The sequence below is a fragment of the Eptatretus burgeri genome, chromosome 12 (genome assembly GCF_056783735.1).
Source record: "Eptatretus burgeri isolate ZD-2024b chromosome 12, Ebu_testis_v1, whole genome shotgun sequence".
NCBI lineage: Eukaryota > Metazoa > Chordata > Myxini > Myxiniformes > Myxinidae > Eptatretus > Eptatretus burgeri.
The window spans coordinates 15,895,358-15,915,838 of record NC_140972.1 but is presented as its reverse complement, the minus strand read 5'-3'; the positions used below and the strand labels follow the sequence as shown (position 1 = coordinate 15,915,838).

The window sequence follows — 20,481 nt, the reverse complement described above, 5'->3', positions numbered from 1 at the left end:
TATTCTCCCTTGAAGCTGATCGTGACCAGGTGGGTCCGGTCGAGCTTCGCGGAGTGGAGGGGGTGAGTGCTGTAGACGGGTGCATGAGGAGCTTGGGGGTATGGAGGCCCCGGAACCCATTGAGGTGGCACGATTCCCCAGCGTGGTTGTCCCGGCGTGTGTGGTGTCGAGGTGTGTGTACACGAGTGTGGCAAAATGCGTGCTGCAACGCACGCATAGCGGGGGTGAAAGGCGTTGTGTGAGAGCGACCGCGTGTGTGGATGAGACCCCGGGTATAAAAGAGACCCCGTGGGTGGATGAGACCCCGAGTGGGAGTGAAACCCCGTGTGTGAGTGGTGTGGTTGCGAGTGTGCCGACGTGCGTGCCTTCCAGCACGCTGTGTGTACAAGTGTACTGGTGTAGGGGCACAGCATCAGCGGCATAGTTGTGCCCCTACAAATGATAGCTACCTGGCAGCCAAGCTGCCATATGCAAGAAGAAGATCAACAAATTAAGCTAATTTCAAAATTGCTTGAATTTGCATTCGTTATCAATTGAAGGTTTATGAAGGATTTTTTTTTTTTTTTACAACCTCATCTTGTACTTATCGATCTTAACAACCTGTTAGTCATCCAGAGTGTTAGTTTTGAAAAAAAAAACCTGGATGACTGACAGGTTGTTAAGGTAAGGGGGTTCTGGACTTGCCTTTGGTAGAGGGACTTGTGGAGAAAGGAGCGGGGTCGTACTGGATTGAACGAAATGGGGTAAACATTTAACGTTAAAACAGCAAGTTAATATAGCACACAGAAATCGCCTGGAGATGTCCATGGGGGGTGGAAGGGAGGGGGTTTGGGAGAAGGTTAGTGTGAGAGGAGGGTTAGGGGGAGGGAAGGCAGCGTGAGAGGAAGGAAAGGCAGCGTGAGAGGAAGGAAAGGCAGCGTGAGAGGAAGGAAAGGCAGCGTGAGAGGAAGGAAAGGCAGCGTGAGAGGAAGGAAAGGCAGCGTGAGGAAGGAAAGGCAGCGTGAGGAAGGAAAGGCAGCGTGAGAGGTAGGAAAGGCAGCGTGAGAGGTAGGAAAGGCAGCGTGAGAGGTAGGAAAGGCAGCGTAAGAGGAAGGAAAGGCAGCGTGAGAGGTAGGAAAGGCAGCGTGAGAGGAAGGAAAGGCAGCGTGAGAGGAAGGAAAGGCAGGGTGAGGGGAAGGGATGGGAAGGCAGCGTGAGGGGAAGGGATGGGAAGGCAGCGTGAGGGGAAGGGAAGAGAAGGCAGCATGAGGGGAAGGGGTGGGAAGGCAGCATGAGGGGAATGGACGGGAAGGGAAGGCAGCATGAGGGGAATGGACGGGAAGGGCAATAAAATACGCACGAATAGAAACATTTTATTTTTAACCGCCAGGTTCTGTACAAAACCGGGTGAAGCATGCATTTAAAATCCACACTATCCACCTGGCAAAGGCTACCTGTGTGCATGAATGCTCACACATGCAGCGACTTTTGCACCCCTGCGGTCGGCTCACTCCGAATCTGATTCGTTAACGCCACACTCTGGAACACCGTTATAAATTCAAAACTAACCCATCATTCCTTAACAGAGGGGGGGAGAGGAGTGAGAGGGGTGAGAGAGGGAGGGAGAGGGGTGAGAGAGGGAGGGAGAGGGGTGAGAGAGGGAGGGAGAGGGGTGAGAGAGGGAGGGAGAGGGGTGAGAGAGGCAGGGAGAGGGGTGAGAGAGGGAGGGAGAGGGGTGAGAGAGGGAGGGAGAGGGGTGAGAGAGGGAGGGAGAGGGGTGAGAGAGGGAGGGAGAGGGGTGAGAGAGGGAGGGAGAGGGAGAGAGAGGGGGGAGAGGGGGGAGAGAGAGGAGAGGGAGGGAGAGGGGTGAGAGAGAGGTGGGCAATTCTCCTGACTGTTCTTGTGTAAAAATCGATCATAAAGTACCGTTATCCAATTTCAAAACAGGTTCTGTTAAAAATATTTACAGGGTCACAGAAAATAGACCCTACTAATCATGGCTACATCCCCTAATGTATATAAATTGTAACTCCCATAATTTAAGGAGGGTGGGGGCTGGTGTTAAAGTGAGATTCTCTTCCTTTATGTTGTCATTAGCTTTTCTATCTTTTTTTTTTTTGGGCAGATCAATTTGTTGGAGTTTCTCATTAGAGATGTTTTCGCCACAACCATCTTCAATCCTCATCTCCTGACAAAGCGACCCTCACCTCGTCAGCGAAGCTTTCAAAGGGGAGTTTCAACATCAACCCAAATTTTGCTTCACGTAGGTATTTATGGTGAAAAGCATCGTAATGGGAAACGTAGAAAGAGCAACAAGAGATTGCAGTCCCTCACATCCAGACTTTTGTGTGGTTTTATAACATGTTATTGCATTGTGATTGCACATATTTTATAGAGGCGGTACTCAGTTGAAAAAAAACTGATAACGTGTAATACTGGCTACCATCAGGTGGTGTTTGTGGCCGACGTAAGCACATTACGTGTGAACAGACAGACAAACAAATCCAAATGCAAGAGACAAACAAATCCAAATGCAAGAGACAAACAAATCCTCTCTCCTCAAGAGAGGGTAAAAAAGTTTTCGTGAAAGTTCACCAAAACTAAAAAAAAAAAAAAAATTACCTCCGTGTGGGGGTGACGGTCATCTCTATAATACCACAAGTCCTCAATGTTCAGTAATGACCAAAGACTACTGCACAGTTCCACTGCGCAACTCGAACTGCGCAGTTTGGTTAAAGATGACTCGGCATTTTGGCGCGCGCGCACGAAATTATATTTTGAAAATAAATGCCGACGTTTACATTTCGGGTTTTGAAACTTTTGCACCTTCGGCAGAAATTGTATAAATATAAAAGGCTAAAAATGTGTTATATATTTCATTTCTCCTTCCTTCCTTCTTTGCGAATCGCATCGGCATTTTTGGCCATCTTCCAGATCACGTGACGATCAAACGGGAAGGAAATTCAAAAATCTGTCCGGTTAGATACAAGATAATATTTTTTACGATCATAATCAATAAACAGCTGCCGAATATCTTGTAGAATGGCAGACAAGATAGGTTTTGAAAATGGCGATTTTTATAACTTACGTAACCTCGTGACTGACCCTGACCTTGAACCCGGACAAAAGTTATATCGTTGTACAACACTCATCGACCTCTACCCACAAACTAAGTTTCATCAAGATCGGAAAGAAAAATTGTTGACGGACGGACGGACATTTGGTCCGGCTTTATTAGGTCATCTCGGTAGAGATGACCTAATAATTAAAAGACGTGAAATTAATCATGTACAAAGAGTATATTGCTTTATTTTATGCAAAATCAAAAGTAAAAACATAAAATGACTTTATCTATAACTGTAACATTGAAACATTTCAATAATAACTTTAAAACTGCAAGCAAAATGATTTGAACAGTATTGCTGCCTTCTTTTACACTTAGCAGTGTTGAAAAGGTGTGATAAAATGGCACTTTTGGAATACCATAAAAGACATTCTGCCTTTCCAAACATGTAATTCCAAAGCAGCATCAAAAGTTCGAGTCATACAGTTATAATTTCATTTTCCTTTCGGTTATCACAATCACAAGCCTGAGGTCACTCAAGCTCTTTTAGTGGGGTGCGTTATGTGGACAGGGACCACGGACTTAGGCTATTTATTGGTAGATTGGTGTCAGTGAAGGTCCCAAACCGTATGCAGGTCGTCGGAGCACCATTGTAGCGTTCGCTTGAGCAAGTAGACTCGGTGTTGCCCACTTTATTTCCAGCCCCGATGTCTCCGCAGCCATCAGAATCGAGCCCACCATGCCTTCATGAGTAACGCAACACTTCCACTTCACCCACTCTACCACCAAGCCACTATTGGCAGATTTGTGGCCCCCCAAAAATAACACTATCACATGGCCTTCATTTTAAACAAATATAGTATTCGGCAGTTCTCCTTCAATCCACAAGTACAAAACATTATCAGGGGAACTTGCATAACTGAGCTCAGTTTTACAGACAGGAATTAGAATTGTGAAATCTCGAGTTACTCCTCCTTCCAACCATTTACCCAACCACCAAATGTTGAAAACCGCAAACTACAGTTATTTGTCATGCAAAAGCAATAGAAAAAAAAATAAAAAATAAAAATAATGAAAACAAAAAAACAAGGCCTATACATTATACACAGTGCAAAGACCAGACAAATTATCAAGACAAATATGTGCTGTTGCAAATATCCATCAAAGAAGACCCACAGCTTATGCCATGAAACTGAGAACACCTCCAGATGAACACAACGGTGGCGCTTAAACTCTACAAACGGATTTTCTGTACTTTTTCCATTACACGGAAGGTTATGGCTGTGGTGTTTAACCCTATAATGTCTACATTCAAAAGTTTAACAGCGAGTAATTTTGTATTGAAAATAAAATAAAAAAAAACAAATTATTTGGGACCGAGTATGCAAAACGTTTGTACACTTTACGGGCAGCTGGACATAGCAATTAAGAGCTTACGAAGTCAAGGTGCATTGGTGGAGATGATGAGTAACTGATACAAAGTCCGAATGCGAGAAGGATCCAAGAGGAACGCTGTTGCACGGACATGCTTACGCTACAGCCTAAAATCTAACACCCGTCAGTTAAATGAGAAATGTTAAAACAACTCTCCATTACTGGGCAAAAGTAGGCTGGACAAAATACAGTATTTACAATGATAAGAACAATACACAAAATCTTATTTATTTATTTTTTATAGGTGTTTTGAATTTTTTTCCATTAATAAAAGAAAACCGATTTTCTCCGTTTTAGATTCAAAAGGCAGAATTCGATGTTCGGAAGAAAACTGTACAAACTGCAAAAAATTGATGATGGGTACAAACGGTAAAATTTGAAATATACAGAGAAGATGGATTCTCCGACTTCAAAAGCTTGATCTTGGCAATGGCTTGCTGCTGTAACAGCTTGCTGGTTTAGTACCCTTGACGAAAGCAATGCCTAGGTGGGCAATACGGCCGTGTGACGTGGCTGCTTGCTAGGGCACACTGGTGTCGGACGTTAAGATGCTGGCATCGTCAGTCTGGAGGCAGCAGGTCGTGCAGTCGGAATTTGTCCTGAATGTGCGGGCGGACATCCTCGTTCTGCGGACACATTGGGTGCATGGTGAACTCTTTCTTCCTGCTGGCCACGTGTTGCAGGAAAATAAACTGTTGTTGTTATCGAATCCTGGAGTTGAAACTCACCGCTCAAGTCCAAACTTTTGTTTTATTTGTTAAATATATATATATATATATATATATATATATATATATATATATATATATATATATATATATATATTTATATATATATATATATATATATATATATATATATATATATATATATATATTCTTTATTCTGTATATATAATCATACTGGGAAGACTTTTTTGGGAAAATATAATCTTTCAAGGCAGTTTGTAGGTAAGTGCAAGTCAAAATAATGTGCTCACCAAATGCACCAAATCTTCGAGGAAAGGGATGAGTTTCAATAACTCCCTGTCATTCCGATCCATGAACCAGCTCTCAATAGGAATCCCATTGGACAGCTGTTAACAGAGAGACAGGAAGTGCATGATGGGTTTCAGTAAGCAATGGACAGCCTTGAGTTCATACCAAAAGAGAACCACCCCCCCTCAAAAAAAACCTGCAATCATGACAGTGATACACCACAATGCCTTAGCCTAATATATTGTAGTTTACTGACTATTCACTGGAATTATCTTTCACGGTTTTACTTTCAATTCATTTTCACGGGAATTATAATTCACAGAAAATGTCCATATCTGTGTTTACTATAATTTGTGGAAAATGTAAATGAAGACAAAAATGTAAGTGTAAGCCGAAGGCCAGGCAAGAAAATAGTATTTTAGGAAGGGGAAAATTAAACATGTTAGACACTAATGCCAGGAACTTAATGAGATGGAAGAGCTTGAGGCTGAAGTAGATTGCAAGGAGTACGATATAGTTGCAGTGAGTGAGACATGGTTTAAGGAGGAGAGTCACTGGAGGACAGGATTAGAAGGCTACAAGGTGTGTCGGTGTGATAGGAAGGAGAGAATAGGAGGAGTAGCAATCTGGGCAAAGGAGAGCATTGCATCAAGAGAAAGGGGTGACATTAAGGAAGAAATAAATGTTGAGGATTCTGAATGGGTAGAGATTAGAGATTGTAAAAACAGTAAGATACTGGTAGGATGCTTTTATAGGGCGCCGGGTGTGAAGGAAGAGGAAGGAGGAGTACAAGAAGAATTCAAAAGGGCATGTGGTCAGGGAAGAGTATTGATTATGGGAGATTTTAACTTGCCAGGGATAGATTGGGTCCAGGAACAGGGAAAGGGGAGAGCGGATGAGGATTTCCGAGTTTTAATCCAGGATTGCTTTTTAACCCATTTTGTAGATAAGCCCATGAGGGGGAGAGCAGTGTTAGACCTCCTTTTAAGTAACGATCTCAACATGGTGGAGGAGGTGGAGGTTGGGGAGCATTGAGGATCAAGTGACCATAACATTTTGTGTGCAAAGAGACTGTTAAGGGTTAGAGATCAGGATAGGAGGGCAAGGCTATTAGATTTCAGGAAAGCAAACTTTGAGGGTATGAGGAGAGAATTGGGTGATATGGATTGGGAGAAGCTAACAATAGGCCAATCAGCATCAGACAAATGGGAAACCTTCAAGGAGCAAATGTGTAGAGTAAGTACATTCCAATGAGGTGTAAAACTAGAAGCAGAAAGAGACCAGGGTGGTTGAGCAGTGAGATAAGGAACGCTATTAAAGAGAAGCAGAAGGCATCTATTAGGTTTAAAATAACAGGACTGGAGTTAGATTTATATCATTATCGGAGTAAACAGAAGCAAGTTAAGAAAATAACTCGGCAAGCCAAAAGCGAGTATGAGAAGGACATGGCTAAGACTATTAAACATAATAGCAAGGCTTTCTTCAAGTACATCAGGGGAAAATAACAGGTTAGGACCAGTGTTTGGCCCATTGAGGAATAGCACCGGGAGAGTGGTTAGTGATGAAATTGAGATTGCAGGCTTATTAAACAGGTATTTTTCTTCAACTTCCACCCAAGAACAGTCAGGAGAATTGCCAATAGCTGAGAGTATCTATCAAGGAGGTGAAGAAGGGCTTTTACAGAAGATCTAGGTTGGAGTGGAGGAAGTAAAGGAACAGCGAGGTAATCTAAGAGAAGATAAGGCTCCGGGTCCAGATAATATGCACCTGAGCGAGAGTATTGAGGGAAGTAGCTGAACAGGTAAGCGAGATGTTAACGGATATTTTCAAAACCTCACTGGAGTCAGGACAGGCACCAGAGGATTGGAGAGTAGCAAATGTAACACCATTATTTAAGAAACGATCCAGAGAAGAATTTGGAAACTATAGACCTGTTAGTTTGACTTCAGTTGTGGGGAAGGTGTTGGAGATATTAATTAAGGACCAGATGAGGAACTATTTCAACAAATACAAACTAATTAAAGGTAGTCAGCATGGGTTTACCAAAGGTAGTTCCTGTTTCACAAATATTTTAGAGGTCAATGAAACAGTGTCTGATTGGGTGGATGAAGGAAAGGCAGTGGACATCGTATATCTAGACTCTAAGAAGGCATTTGATATGGTACCACATCAGAGGTTGTTCGCCAACATGAAGTGAGGCTCCTGAACAAGTAGCTAATTGGAGTACAAACTGCCTTAGTGGTCGGAAGCAAAGAGTAGCTGTCAGTGGGAGGATGTCTTTCTGGGAGGATGGAAGAAGTGGGGTACCTCAGGAATCAGAACTCAGACCATTACGATTCATTGTTTACATCAACGATTTGGATAATGGGGTGAAGAGTAGGCTTTCCAAATTTGCAGATGACACAAAGCTTAGAGATGAGGTGGATAGCAGAGGGGGTGGTGATCAGATACAGGAATGTATTGATACTTGTATAGATTGGGAAAAAAACAAGTGGCAGATGTAATTTAACCTGAGCAAGTGTAATGTATTGGGGATGGGAAAGAACAATGAAAATAGAGATTACAGGGTGCAAGGTGTAATTTTGAAGTGTGTCACACAGGAGAAGGATCTGGGGGTGGTAATAGATATGGGAGGTAAGCAGGCAGCACAGTGCCAGGCAGCTATAGGTAAAGCAAATAGGGTTTTAGGTTGTATTCGGAGGGGGGTCATTTATAAATCAAAAGAGGTGGTGTTAACATTGTACAGGAATTTAGTGAGGGCACATCTAGAATATTGTGTGCAGTTTTGGTCACCACAACTTAAGCCGCTGTCACACCTTGACGTTTTAGCCAGCGTATGGCAACGTATCAAAATGTATGTAAAACGCTGGCGTACGCTGAACTATTGATGTTTTTTTCCAGTTTTGGGCGTATTCATAACGAGTTGGACGTCTGCATAACGTATTAGTAACGTACACAGAACGTTTCGATAACATATAGATAACTTATACCAACGAATGCTTCGCGTGTTGTTGGCGTTCACAACCTATGCCCAACGATAGTCTAACGTATGCATAGCACGGCAGCGTATCGCCGACGATCACGTGGCGTAGCCTATTAAAAGGCTGCCGCTCGACGATTCAAATCATAACCGCACTAGACATCGAACTGTCAAGCCGCTGTCACACCTTGACATTTTAGCCAGCGTATGCCGACGTATGAAAAATTTGCCGAATACACTGGCACACGTCGAATACGTTATGGATAAGTTTTGTATACGTTAAGAGCACGCTGAAGCACGCTGGCATCCGTCGTAGTACGTCGACAAATTTTAAGCATGCTGAAAATTTTTCGACGTATGCCAGCGTATGACTCACACGTTCCGCATACACTGGCCATAAGTTGTAGGCACGTTATGCGATCGTTGACACACGTTACTTGTAAGTTACTCATAAGTCGAAACATGTCGAGGTAATGTTTAGCGTACCCGAAACTTATTTCTAACCTATGAGTAACGTGCTTTGAACCTATTTGTAACGTATCTCCAACGCATATTGACGTATGTAGATGTATTTGACGTCTTCCGGACGACCACAGAACTTACTGAACGTGTTACCAACTTACAGCTACCGTATAATGGCGTATTGGCAGCGTTTAGGGGAATTGGTATATAAAAATGGGGTTCACACAGGAGGAACCCGTCAGTGTTCCAGACTCCATGGTTTTTTTTATTTTTATTTTTTCTTCGGCATGACGGTGATGTTGACACTTCGATTTCTAGTGCGGTTATGATTTAAATCGTTGAGTGGCAGCCTATTAATTATATTATATTCTAACCGCACTAGAAATCGAAGCGTCAACATCACCGTCATGCCGAAGGGAAAAAAAAAAACAACAAAAAACATGGAGTCTGGAACACTGACGCTAAACATTACCTCGACGCGTTTCGACTTATGAGTAACTTACAAGTAACGTGTGTCGACGTGCGTCAACGATCGCGTAACGTGCCTACAACACGTTACTCATAGGTTAGAAATAAGTTTCGGGTACGCTAAACATTACCTCGACACGTTTCGACTTATGAGTAACGTGTGTCGATGTGTGTCAACGATCGCGTAACGTGCCTACAACTTATGGCCTGCGTATGCGGAATGTGTGAGTCATACGCTGGCATACGTCAAAAAATTTTGAGCATGTTAAAATTTGGCGACGAACTCGGCGTACTACGGCATATGCCAGCGTGCTTCAGAGTGTTCTTAACGTATACAAAACTTACCCATAACGTATTCAACGTGTGCCAGCGTTTTAGACAAATTTTTCATACGTCGGCATACGCTGGCTAAATCGTCAAGGTGTGACAGCGGCTTTAGGAAGGACATAGATGCCAGAGAGGGTTCAGCGCAGGGCTACTGGATTGATTCCGTGCTTCGCTAAACTCAGCTATGAGGAGCGGCTGAAGGAGACAGGGCTTTATACACGAGAAAGGAGGCACTTACGAGGTGATACGCTAGAGATGTTTAAGACAATGAAAGGTAGAGATAAAATAAGTGCAGAAGAATTATTCAGCAAAGTAGACAGTGAGAGGACCAGGAGCCATAGCCTGAGAGTAAAGAAGTGGAAAGTTAAGACAGTAGCAAGGCAGGGGTCTTTCACTCAGAGTAGTTAAAGCATGGAATGGTCTCCCTGGAAAGGTAGTGGCAGCAGAAACAGTAGATAAGTTTAAATGAGAATTAGATAGGTACCTGGGCATATTGGAAACAGAGGGGTGCGGGGATGTTGGCAGAACTTTTAGGTCACTTGAGCATTGATGGGTGATTGTGTGAATCTGTGCAGTTTGTGGGATTCTTGTCACGGGGTGTTGTGTATTGTTTCTTTTTTAACCCCAAAACCATCTTTGCCCATGCCCAGTCCCCTGGAAAGAATAATTTCAAAAAAAATTACAAAGAAAAAACAAATTTAAAAAAATACAACGAAAAAAATAAACAACAAACATTTTGTGTATCCTTATGCAAGACGGCACCACCGTCAGACACCACGTCACCCTCGCCACTGTTAATGCTAATCCAAGATAAAACAACCCACGTGCTTAAATGTACAACGGCGACATGAAATGAAGTGCTAAAATTTGATGAATAATCGGTCGGCTAAAAAATAAGTGTACCAGGTTTAGATAAAGATCATTCTCATCAAAACGTCAAATCAATATTGTACATGTCTTCCAAACCGTCGTCGAACGAGATGTCATTGTGAAAATGGATAAAATCTACGAATCGTCCAAAAATGCCTGGCCTACCGAACCCTCAGCATTGTGAGACGCAAGAAGTAACCAAAACCATACAGGCTGCAAACGACGCCGTCAATACTTTTATGCCCGAAAATCCGAGAAAAATGAAGAGGGGAGATTTATAACAACGGCGCCAACCAGGTGTGAGCCAAGATTATTGTAACAGGTGCTGTCAGGAAATTTCAAATGCAGCTGGGGCAGCCCAGAAATGGGAGCACGGTCAGAAGTATAAAGGCTGCCGAACTGTAGAAGAAAGAGAATCCAGAGAAGAGAATCCAGTCCTTGCCAAAAAGCCGAGCGGTGCTCCCTTGCTTTTGGACAAGAAGGACGACGACATGATGAAAGACTGGAATGAAAAGGTCAGGCTCGATGGCAGACTGATCAACCGGCATATGGTAATGTTAATTCGGGCAGACTTTTGACTTTTAATTGAGCAAATGTGTTAGGGTATTGAACTCCAGACTTTCGGTCTACTTGTGCTGAAATGATGTTCTCATTTCTCGTATTTGAGCGTATATAATTTTTTTGTTTGAAATAAATAAGTTTATAATATACGGTATATCTGTGGGACTTATAATTCGTGGGAAAACACAAAAAAAATGTGAAAATGAATTACGTGTGAATGTTAAGTAAACTACAGCATGCTGCTTATCCGAAAGGTTGATGGAAAATTAGAACTCAAGGGTCCCTTAAAGGTTGAAGCAATCTTGCATGTTTCATGCCAACCTACCTGGTAGGCAAAAGCTTGTGGCGAGTTGTCCACAATGATTGTTTTAGACAAATCCCTGCCCAGGATATTGAGATCCTTCACGTAGTTTCCTTGAACGCAGACACAGTGCTCTCGAAAAAGTCTGTGCCTGTCAACGTCACAACATTGTCATTATCACAGGGTAGGTGGGAAGGAAGAGGGAGGGTTTGGGAATGGGGGCTTGGTTTAACAAATAAACAAAAGAAAACGACGAAACAAAACAAATGTGAAGTTGCATCGCGAATATTTGCTTAACAAACAAGCGGAACAGAAGGATGAGAAACCAAATTCTAAATTTGCTTGGATCAATGCCATCAAGCCTTCTACCAGGTTGTTATCCTTGGTGTTTATGGAGAGATATCATACAGTACTGTGAAATTATGAAAAATAAATAAGATCAGTTGATTTTTTTTCAAAGGTATTCAAACTCTTATGCAAGGCATTAGTAGGAGAGGACCCCACCATTGAGTCCGTGACCAATTTTTCAATGCAGATTCTGGTCGATGGGGCCAAAAAAAGAAATTTTAGCGAGGGAACCCCTCTCAAAAGTGCGGGCCAACTCCACCAGGGGGCGAAATTCAAAATGGCCGCCCAAAATCAATATTGTGGTTTAATTTCACTTCTAATTCGTCTAGAACATTCGTTTTGGTGTCTAAATCTCTGTGTTTGGGGTCAAGGATTTCAACTCTGACCATAATAATTATGTATATGCAACACCAGAGGGCGTTTTACAATATGTATGTATTTATATATATATATATATATATATATATATATATATATATATATATATATATATATATATATATATATATATATATACACCTATACGGAGACTAGACTTGACACCACAAAACACTGATATGCAGCGAAAGAGAGGGGTCATTCATACACTTGTACGGCTTGATGAAAACTACTCGGACAAGTCCCCTAAGTCACAGCCAGTGGGTGCTTTTGCTGGTTTCCAGACGACAGTTCAACCTGTTGTAACAAAAAGTAAGCTATACTACTTTACATATCCATGTCCTCCTAACATGATGGTAGTACATGAGGTAATGTGCAGAGTCGCTGCGGCAGAAAAAGCCAAGAACATGCCTTTCATTCTGTTGGTTGGTGATCAACCTGTGTATGCCCACATTGTGCAGATCAAGTACGAACATCCGGAGGAATTTGGTGTCATCTTTCCCTTCATTGGGCCTTTCCACATGCGTTTCTCCTTCATATCTGCCATGAACAAATGGTTCCAGGGATCAGGCTTGTCAGATCTATTAGTGGCAGCAGGAGTAATTGCAGAAGGCTCAGTGGACCAAGCTTGAAAGGGCAAGCACTATAAACGTGGCATGAGGTGTCTAAGACTGATGTATGAGACCCTTATGAGACAAATTGTCCAAACTGGAGCAGAAAATGGCAACACAGTACAATCAGATGCAATAAAAGCAAGTCTGCAGGTACTTCACGACAAATCAACCTCTGATGAAGAACGTCAACATGCATATGTGTTCCTGGAAGGAGAGCCAGAAGTTATGAGTGTCGTCTCTCAGGAATTAGAAAGATTGGAAAGCAGTGACAGCCCAATGACAAGGCTCTGGTTGAGTTTCCTGAACATGACTGAAATTCTAATGATGAATTTCCATGCCTTGAGAACACAAAACTGGGACGAGTTCAAGGCGTCTGTCAGGCTTATGATTCCATGGCTGCAAGTGTATGATAACACAAACTATGGGAGATGGCTGGTAGAATTCTGGCTGGAAATAGTCTTCCAGAAGACAAGGCTCAGTTTATGGCAGGTGGTCTGTTTGCCCAGTCCATGACAGGAAAACCATTTTCTTGTCTGCCCCTTGACCTGTGGATTTAGATGAGTATGATCAAGGGTTCAAAGTTGAAGGCCGGATGGCTTAAGATTTTGAAGAATGAGAAAATGCTGCTCACACATACCCGTACAGTAAACATTGTCAACAGCTTCAGGTCATCCTTGCATGGAATTGCCCAATCCAGTGAATCTGAACAAGCACACAGTGAAAATAGCAGAAATCGACTGGAACTTGATGAAAAGGCTGTACAGGATTTGCAAATGTGTATTAATGAATTTGATTGCGACCCTTTCAATGTGGAAAACACACAGCTGAGATCTCTAATGTCTGGTGTTCCTGCTTCAGATGACCAGATCAAGGACTTCGAGTCAGCTTGGGATGATGAAGAAAATCAGTTCTCAGCATTCTGCAAAGATCGAATGTTCTCAGCAACCAAGTCTTTCCATGCAAGTGTCAAGAAGAATTCCAGAAGAAGCTTCAGCAATCCTCCACCAACAAATGAACAAAAAGACAAAAGACCTGCAAAATCTGAAGAAATGGAGAACAAAGCAATGGCATCCATCATTGCAATGGCCGAGAAACATTACAAAAAATTTGTTTTGGCAGATGTAATGGAGTACAGAGTCACTGATGAATGCTTACCAATCTTTAACATAAATGGCACAATGAGGAAAACTCAGAAGTCAAAGCTGATTGAAGTCCTCGACTTGGAAAGCCTTCAACATGTCCCAGGTGATTACGTAGCCATAATTGGCATGGGCTTCATGTGGAGGTTATCTCTTTCATCAGCTGAACAATGGAATAAACATGATGGCGAGGTGTTCACCTGGTCTGAATATGCTTCAAACATGCTCTCTTTAATACTGAGGCGTCACACATCAGCTGCCACACAAATCCTGGTGAATGATCCTTATGACTTACCATATACTATTGAGGACAGTGAGAGAAGTATGCGAGCAAGTAAAAATGGTAACGGAGGATTCAGAAACATTTTCATCAGAGCAGAGGAAAGCTTCCCATCACATTGCTGATCTCTTCAGTAGTCCTAGCAATAAACAGAGGTTGCAAGTATTTCTAATGAACCAGTTCAGAATTATGTCAACCAGCCTCACAAACAAAGAACTGATTTACTTCGTCGGACCTGACTGCGAGAATCTCACGAGAGGGGTTAAAGTGTTTGACTAGAAGTGCAATCACATCGAGGCAGATACTGTGATGTTTTTCATCGACTCACAGATTGGCAAAGTTGACTCTCAAGTACCAGTCATACTGGATGCTGAAGATACTGATGTTATGATGCTAGCTGCTCATAGGATTGATGGCATTTTAGGAATAAAGCACAAAGACACCATCATTGACTGTCATTCCCTCTGTGCAAAGAATGTTGCTGATGTCATCATTCCATTGCATGTGCATAGTGCTTGTGTTACCACAGCTGCCTTTTTTGGTCATGGCAAAAAAATCTGTTTTTGAGAAAGGAGTGTGCCAAGAGACCACACCAATTCTGCAGTCAGTTGGCAATGAAATTCCAGCCTCCAATGAAGTTCTGGACAACATGGCCATTTTCACAATGCTATAAATCTATGGTGATAAAGTCAGCCAAACACTTGGTGAAGCCAGAGCTCAGAAGTGGAAGCATCTCAAAAGGAAGTCTACATCAAGAATACCACCTGACAGAGATTCTCACAACTTGAAGGTGCAGCGAGTGAATGATCAGTCCGACCTGTTTCTCAACTTTGATAAAAGTGAGCTCATTCCATCCCCACTGAACAGTGGGTGGAGGCTGGAGAATGGAAAATGTGTACCCCAGAGGGAGAGTAAGCCAGCTCTACCAAAAGACTTAAGAGAATCAATACAGGGTGTATATGAGGAGGAGATGCCAACATCTGATGAGAGTGATATTGAAGATGATGATTACAGTGATATAGAGAATGATTAATTCAGTAGAATTGAACCATGACAAGTATGACAAGTGCATGTATGTTCATGTTTGATATAGCTGTGTCAAAAGTTGTGCACACACATTACCTTCACTTTGGGACTTAAGAATTGATGATAAGTTAACTGTCAAATGTCATCAGTTTCTTGCATTTTTAACTGGGCTGATGGCATTCAAGGTTGTACAGTCTAGTTATATATCGGAGAGTGGGGAAAAAAAGTCCAAATATAGGCAAATACAGTGTAAAACGCCCTCTGGTGTTGCATATACATAATTATTATGGTCAGATTTAAAATCCTTGAGCCCAAAAGCATAGACTTAGACACCAAAACGAATGTTCTAGACTAATTATAAGTGAAATTAAACCACAATATTGATTTTGGGTGGCCATTTTGAATTTCACCCCCTGGTGGAGTTCGTCCGCACTTTTGAGAGGGGTACCCTCGCTAAAATTTCTTTTTTTGGCCCCATCCACCAGAATCTGCATTGAAAAATTAGTCCCGGAAACTTGGTCATGGACTCAATGGTGGGGTCCTCTACTTTAGGCAGACTGTACGTGGCTGCTGGTTTGCACCATTGCTCGGAGTGCAGCTGTACCACCACTGCAGCGCCACCTGTATATTGCGGCGGGAATTTGGAAACGGGTCAGGCTGTCAACAATAAATCACCAACTCTTCGCAAAAGACATGGTGGGATATTTAAAGTCTGCCAAATAATGCTTCAATGTCCGTCTGAAGGACACTCTCAATGAAGCACCAATGTGACAGGCTGATAAATCAAACTCAAGGTAAACAGTTTAAAGGTAAGCGTGCTACGTCCGTGTCATCCTGCCAGGATTAAAACTTGGTTTGCTGAAACCTTAAAGCAGTGGTGAACAAAACTTTAAGCACATTTTTATATAACAAACATCAGGGAGTTCATAAGTGCATGTTAACGTGAAATGAAACTTGCAACTACTACTCATGATGACAGCAAATCATAGCAGTTTCTTTTTTTAACAACAATTCCGTTCCTGCCCTCCAAAAATGAATAATAGTAATGATAATAATAATAATAATAATAATAAAAAGAGCTCGATAGTGAAACTAATTTGTTTCATATCAGTTAGTACAATTATTTTCTGGAGAATAAAATCTTCACACCTTTCTATTTAGCTTTATTTGGCATCGGGACTTGCTTTGACTCAAGGTGCTGATCTGTGGCAATGGTGAGGAAATATGTCTCGTAGGTTTATATCATGCAAGTAAGCCTGGTGTTGGCTAACTGGTTAAGGTGGCTGGCTTGGGATCTTAGGGTCCTGAATTCGAGCCCCGTTGGGTGCTCAATTAACACCAAGTGGGGTGGACTCAGCCTGTCATCCTTCCGAGGTCGGTGAAATGAGCACCAGTGTACTGGTATAGGGGCACAGCATCAGCGGCATAGTCACGCCCCAAAAAATGATAGGTACCCGGCAGCAAAGGTGCCGTACGCAAGAACAAGATGATCATGCAAGTTCTCCATTTGGAATACTTAATACAAATGAAGTACACTGTGTGCTGAACCCTCAAGGCGGGCAGTTTGATGATGAAATGAAATGTTCAGCTTTTTAATCATACCACCTGCAAATGACATGGTACTGGCAGAGTACCCCACCCTACGGGCGATCTTGTTCCAAGCATGCAACATGTTCTTCTGACACATACCTTTATTTGGGTGGTGTATCAGCAAAAAAAATAACCCGGGTTACGTGCATGAAGCAAAAACATACCTCCCTACTGCTTATAATTCAAAACAGCTCACTGTACTGGAAAATGTGGGGACAGGAATACTGTACTTACTGTAAATGGTGGAGACTTGTAATACCCTCCACCACCTGGAGGCGGAGCTACACGATACACATTTACATAGAGAATTTGCGTCCCTCCCCTCACACCCTCAAGACCACCGGCAAAGATAAAAACACCTCTATGCACTAATTGGGGTCATGCTGAGTCTCTGTTGCAAGTCTGGACGTAATTAGACAATTACTGTAGGAGAAGTAGCACGACAAACAAACAAATAAATGCACAAACACCATCCATCCATACATTGGGACCATACTCTGTGTAGAGCTTTGGTGCTACCTAAGCAGTCTCCTTGGCTATTGGGCACAATCCTGGATGGGTTGCCACTCCGACACAAGATACCAGCATGCTGGCACTCATTTTGCCGACCTCAGAAGGATGACAGGCAGAGTCAACCACACCTGGTATTAATTCAACAGCCAAGGGGTATTTGAACTCAGGATCCTAGGATCCCAAGCCCACCACTCCAGCCATTAAGCCAACACCAGGCATGCACAAACACCATTCTGTGAATTATAGTATTGATTCACCATCATTAGTGAATAAATTTCAAGTAAATAAAGCAGTAATAAAAGACCCAGAAATGGGGGAAAAAATAAAAAATAAAATCCTGCAAGGGATTAAAAATTATGGTTGGTCAGATCCAGGATTGTCACCCTTGCCAAGAGGGCTTCGGCCGTACCGATGCAGGTAAAGTTTGGTACATTTTTTGCTGTTCTTATTTAGTTTCATTTTTCTTACCCTTGAGGATTTTTCGGATAAGAAAAAAAAACTCCAATCACAGAAATGCGTTTGTCGAAAATTTGTTCCAGTTATTTTTGGAAATAAAACGATTGCATTTTGAAGATAATTTCCGGTTTTCCTGGAACTTTTTCTTCCTTCCAAACATTGCCAGAGCTGTGATATAATGATGGACAAGTGACTATGATTTTGGTACTACGAAAATTTGACCAACGCAGCAATGAAACTTTCAAAAACACGACAAAAAATTTTGAAAAGAAAATATGCAGAAGTTTCAATATGAAGTGCCATGGTAGACAAAAAAAAGTAAGATGATTATCCACCTGATGAAAGCCACAAAATTAAGCAAAACGCAAATTGTTTAGACAGCTGCGTTGAAAAGATAAAGAGAAATATGGAAACAAAACTTACTTGACCAACTTTTTCTTCGGGTCCAATATGTTGAGAAGCTTGTCAGCATAAACCTTCTTTGAAGCAGTAAAAAGAATTATCTGCAAAAGCCATGACATTCACAATCAACAAAACGAAGCATTTAACAATTTGGAACCTTATTGGGCACACACAGGGTGGTCCAAAATGATGTGCAACTTTATATTTAACGACAATCGACACTCAAATTGGGCCATGCAAGAGTGAGTGCGTTCATCCAAGACAGCGAAACATCCCTTCCACCACTCTTTCCCTGTACTTAGCCAAGCCTCCTGTGAGTAATTAGCGAGTAGCGACTTCCTCCCTCCCTCAAGCCTCCCCCCTCTCTCTTCCTCATATGTGATTTCAATCGTCACCATGTTAATTGGTTGAATGTTGGTACTGATCTCACCAACCATGGCACTTCAGCAAAAGACTTCTGTGACTCCATGGGATTATATATATGCTTGTGCAGGTCAGCACCTCCAGAGCCATTCTCAGAGAACAGCCTCTGTGCCAGCGAGTCTGGCATTTCACTCAAGCAAACTGGCAGGGACTGCAAGCAGCCATTCCACTTCAGGACTGGCCTCCCATATCTACTGCCCTTGATATTAACTCAACCTGGGAATTATTCCACAGAAACCCCTCTCCCTTATACACATATTCATCCCATCTCGTCTTCAGTTATCATGGTGCTGTGGTAAAGCTGTTGAATCCTGTGGAGAGGCAGCTGCTGAAAAACCACTTGCATTCTCCTCCTGGAATGCAAATCCGACCAAAGGCAATATCGGCCCATTCCAAAAAGGCCACAACAAGTATGTGTCCGCTCTCGGGAGAGCCAGAAAACAACATCTGTTCAACCTTAGGACTGAACTTTCAAACTTGTCTCCTTCCTCTAACATCTGTTGACACCTTGTTTTTTTTTTTTTTTTTTTTTGTATACCTTGGTCGAGGCTCGTATGAGAGCGAACACACAACTCACAGCAAGGAGGCATGAGACAAGAGGGGCAGGAGTGGAAGGGACAAAACATTGGGGAACAGACACAGGTGAACTGTGGAAGGGAGAGGGATGGGGATGGGACGGGGAACATGGCGAGGAGAAGATGGACATTACAGGGACTTTCAGGAAGGAAAGCAGGAGAATTGAAGGAAGTGGGCTTGGGTGGATTATCGGGGGTAGAAAAGATCGAGGATTTGGATGGGGGAAGATAAGAGGTGGTGGTGAACAGCTGTTTTGAAAGCCTGGAGGGAAGAATGGGAAAGAATAGAGTGAGGAAGTTTATTCCAAAGGCGGGAAAAAAGAGGAATGAAAGAGTGAAGATGAGCAGTGATTCGTGATTTTGGTAGTTTAACCAGAAGGGGGTTGTTGGCGGACCTTGAGCGCCCTGTGGAAATGTGGTTGGGACAAATCGCAGAGAGAGCAGGGGGGGCAAGGCTGGAGAGGAGTCGGTAGAAGACAGAAAGACCACCGACTAACCTGCGGTGATTGAGTGAGAGGCCCAAAGACTCAGCTTCATTGTGGGAGATGCCAATGATCTTAAAAGCCCTGGTTTCGACAGCGTGAAGTCGAGAAAGGTGGGAGGCAGGAGCACCAGCCCAGAGGGGAGAGCAGTACTCCATCAGGCTACGGACAAAAGCTTTGTAAGTGGTCAGGAGCTCAAGAGGGCCGAGGAAGGACTTTGCACGACGGAGGATTCCCAGTCAGCGACTGGCTTTTGAGGCAAGGTTGGAAATGTGACTTTCCCAGGAAAGGTCATGGCAGATAGTGAGACCCAGAAGCTTCAAAGAAAAGACTTCTTCCAGAGGATTGTTGAGAAAGTGGATGGGGGGGGTTTGTAAACGGTCCTTTCGAAGAGACATAGTGAGAGTGTGAGATTTGTCTGGATTGAAAGACATGTTCCACGTGTTGGACCAGTTTGTGATTTTATCCAGATCTGCAGTGAGCGAAGAAGCTGCTGCTTGCCGGTCTGAGGGATTTTTTTTTTTTTTTTTTTTTTGTATACCTTGGTCGAGGCTCGTATGAGAGCTAACACACAACTCACAGCAAGGAGGCATGAGACAAGAGGGGCGGGAGTGGAAGGGACAAAACATTGGGGAACAGACACAGGTGAACTGTGGAAGGGAGAGGGATGGGGATGGGACGGGGAACATGGCGAGGGGAAGATGGACATTAAAGGGACTTTCAGGAAGGAAAGCAGGAGAATTGAAGGAAGTGGGCTTGGGTGGATTATCGGGGGTAGAAAAGTTCGAGCATTTGGATGGGGGAAGATAAGAGGTGGTGGTGAACAGCTGTT

General features: G+C 42.8%; 1 protein-coding gene across 5 annotated transcripts in view; it reads right to left on the bottom strand.

Annotated features, from left to right (window-relative positions):
* Positions 1-3,268: 3,268 nt before the first annotated feature.
* The window catches only part of CTDSPL2 (CTD small phosphatase like 2), a 100,480-nt gene continuing 83,267 nt past the window's right edge, over positions 3,269-20,481 (bottom strand). For all 5 annotated transcript variants that reach the window (XM_085849664.1, XM_085849665.1, XM_085849662.1 and 2 more), the window contains 4 exons: positions 18,191-18,270; positions 11,448-11,574; positions 5,457-5,552; positions 3,269-5,103 (listed from right to left, as the gene is read on the bottom strand). In XM_085849664.1, coding sequence (XP_085705790.1) covers positions 5,038-5,103; positions 5,457-5,552; positions 11,448-11,574; positions 18,191-18,270 — 369 coding nt within the window. In that variant the 3' untranslated portion in view covers positions 3,269-5,037. The remainder of the gene's footprint in view (positions 5,104-5,456; positions 5,553-11,447; positions 11,575-18,190; positions 18,271-20,481) is intronic.